The sequence below is a fragment of the Phyllobates terribilis genome, unplaced genomic scaffold (genome assembly GCF_046119375.1).
Source record: "Phyllobates terribilis strain yellow unplaced genomic scaffold, ASM4611937v1 Scaffold_328__1_contigs__length_2118332, whole genome shotgun sequence".
NCBI lineage: Eukaryota > Metazoa > Chordata > Amphibia > Anura > Dendrobatidae > Phyllobates > Phyllobates terribilis.
Genome location: NW_027363088.1, coordinates 888,557 through 891,739, shown reverse-complemented (window position 1 = coordinate 891,739; position 3,183 = coordinate 888,557). Strand labels below are relative to the sequence as shown.

Genomic DNA, 3,183 nt, shown 5'->3' with positions numbered 1-3,183 from the left:
GTTTCTCTCCTATATTATCACAGACGCTCGCTTTACTTACGCAGTTCTCAAAACTGAATTTGACTCCGCAGAGGTCCCAGCCTCTTCTTCACGGCAAAAATGTTACAACATGAACAGAGTTGAGAAAAAGACCTTAATCCTATTGTTCTACAAGCCTATGAATACAGAATCAACCCCTTCAGTGCCAAGTCCAAGAAGTTAGACAATATGTTTCTGATTGTTTGGAGTGGAATAGATCTGCACAACACAAGAAGAATGTGAATCTAAGTGTGAGGAGGAGGAAGGGCAAGCAGATAAGAAAATGAAAGTGAAACTTTGAGCACAATACTGCAGCATAGCCACAGACAGACAAGTCTGGATCTGTTTGTGTGTACGATCTGAGGTTTATTACATTCTTTCCTTATAATGGCAGCAGGCCGTAAAAGAGACCCAGTTTGGGAATATTTTAATGAAGCTCCTTCGCCTATCGGTAAGGCAGGCATGCGTGCAAAATGCAAACGATGCAACAAAGAGATGCAAGGCCTGGTGGCGCGAATGAGGCAACATCATGAGAAGTGCGGTGATGAAGATGACCAAAGAAACACTTCTGAACAGGCCGGATCTGTTGGTAAACATTTTTATTGAATCCTATTTCTAAAGACTGAACTGTCATGTGTGAGAAAAATTATATTTCTTATTATTACTGCATGTTACTGTCATTTGGTACAGTTATGAAGAAAAACAAATATTCCTTTTGGGGCAGGGGCAGTGATGTGTTGTGTACAATAAGCAGAAATTGTATAAACAATAAAATAACAGCATTGACTTTTTTTGTTTAGGGGAATTCATGGATTCTGGAAACTATCCACCTCCAAGATCACCATCATCCTGTTCTACAGTTTCAGAGTTATCCATCCAGGATAGTGCTTCATTAGCAGCAGCATCATCATCAGACACCCACAGCCACATATCACCATCACCCAAAAGGAAGAAAAAACCTTTACCTCCTGGAACCACCATAGATAGGTTTGTGATAAGAACTAGCAGATTAGAAAAAGAGTTGATTGATGAAAAAATTGCCCAGTTTATTTATGCAACGAACTCTTCTTTCCGTCTGACTGAGAACCCACATTTCATTAATATGGTTCAGTCACTGAGACCAGGATACAGTCCACCCAGCAGAGCTGATGTTGCAGGGAAACTGCTGGATCAAGTGTATGACAGAGAAATGGAGCAACGTGCAACAGCTCTGGAGGGTAAAATTGTTAACCTAAGTATTGATGGGTGGAGTAATGTCCACAATGATCCTATTGTATGTGCTTGTATAACAACAGAAGAAGGTAAAGTCTTCCTTGCACAAACAACTGATACGTCAGGAAATGCACACACAGCAGAATACTTACAAGAAGTGGCAGTAAAAGCTATAACAACATGTGAACAAAATTTCAAATGTCTAGTACGCAGTTTGGTCACTGACAATGCTGCAAACGTATCCAAGATGAGAAGAAATTTAGAAGAGCAGGGAGGGAATACAAAGCTGCTAATAACATATGGTTGCAGTGCTCATTTGCTGCACCTCTTAGCCAAAGACTTAAGTGTTCCAGAAATAAAGGCTAATGTTGTTGAAATTGCTAAATACTTCCGTAATAATAATTTTGCTGCAGCAGCTCTGAAAAGGATGGGTGGAACCAAGCTAACGCTCCCACAAGATGTTAGATGGAACTCTGTGGTGGACTGTTTTGAGCAGTATATCAAAAACTGGCCTATTCTGATGACACTTTGTGAAGAAAATCGAGATAAAATAGATGGCACTGTCACGGCCAAAATCCTCAACATTGGGCTTAAGAGAAATGTTGAACATATGCTGAGCTTCCTGAAACCCATCTCTCAAGCTTTAAACAAAATACAGAAAAATAGCTGTTTTATTGCGGATGCTGTTGAAATTTGGAAGGAACTGAGTGAACACTTAAAAACAGAACTACACATGGACAGAATTAAATTACAAGCAGTAAACAAACGAATGGGACAAGCACTGACTCCAGCTCATTTTTTGGCAAATATTGTCAATATCCAATATCAGGGTCAAAACCTAAGTGCTGAGGAAGAGGAGTTAGCTATGACATGGGTATCTAGCAATCATCCATCTTTAATGCCAACTATAATAAACTTCAGAGTTAAGGGGGAACCATTCAAGAAATATATGTTTGCTGAAGATATTTTAAGGAAGGTCACACCAGTAAACTGGTGGAAGTCACTTAAGCGCTTGGATTTAGAGACTGTTCAAGTAATGATTTCACTTTTAACAGCAGTAGCTTCTTCTGCAGGCGTTGAAAGAATATTCTCTTCCTTTGGACTCATTCATTCTAAATTGAGAAATCGGTTGGGACCCAATAAAGCAGGAAAGCTTGTTTTTCTTTTCCAGATTATGAATAGGAACAAAGAAGAAGATGATGATGAAGATGACGACGAGTGAGCTACAGAGGACAGCAGGGACAGTAGTATTTAAGTTTTTCATGTGTCGGCTGGGCTGACAGTCTAAGTTTCTTAAAATATATATATATTTTGTTTAGCCAAATTAGTTAACAAACATGGATGTTTGTTTAAGCAAATAACTTATGCTGTAATGTTGTTATTGTTTCAGTTGAATAAATCTATTTAAATTGTTATTAAGGTCAGGATTATTTTTCTCCTTCCTAAGTACAACAGAACAGTGGTGTCCAAATATGAATGATTAACCCATTAAACTGGGGAGAAAAAAGTAATATAAAAAGTGATTCTAAAAATCTTCATCTACTTGCATGTTAAAGTAGCAAGAACTAGTTTAGGTAGAAACTTTGATTTAAATCACTGATTTAAATCAAGCCTTACTGACTAGTGATTTAAATCGTGATTTAAATCGTAATTTAAATCAGTTAGATTTAAATCAAATCCACCCTGTTGCTCCGTCCTAATTTTTGGAAGCTTTTGCTTGGAAGGCATAAGCAAATACTATGGGTGACCCACTCCCCAATAATGGGACTTATGTTTGTAATATGCTGTACTGCATGGCTCTTGTAAGGGGCATTGTAAGTTGCTCCGTCCTAATTTTTGGAAGCTTTTGCTTGGAAGGCATAAGCAAATACTATGGGAGACCCACTCCCCAATAATGGGAATAATGTTTTTAAGATGCTGTACTGTATGGCTCTTGTAAGGGGCATTAAAACC

General features: G+C 38.3%; 1 protein-coding gene across 1 annotated transcript; it reads left to right on the top strand.

Moving 5' to 3' along the window:
* Nucleotides 1–304: 304 nt before the first annotated feature.
* On the top strand, nt 305–2,645 carry LOC141221661 (uncharacterized). Its single transcript, XM_073666558.1, has 2 exons — nt 305–607; nt 819–2,645. Exons 1-2 carry the CDS (start codon nt 406–408, stop codon nt 2,450–2,452), a joined length of 1,836 nt encoding a protein of 611 aa, XP_073522659.1. The 5' UTR covers nt 305–405; the 3' UTR covers nt 2,453–2,645.
* The last annotated feature ends 538 nt before the right edge of the window (nt 2,646–3,183 follow it).

Excerpts from the sequence above, each read along its gene's own strand:
- LOC141221661 (XM_073666558.1), top strand. The coding sequence starts at position 406 with ATGGCAGCAGGCCGTAAAAGAGACCCAGTTTGGGAATATTTTAATGAA. Across the intron at positions 608-818 it reads TGAACAGGCCGGATCTGTTG|GGGAATTCATGGATTCTGGA; the intron begins GTAAACATTTTT and ends TTTTTTGTTTAG.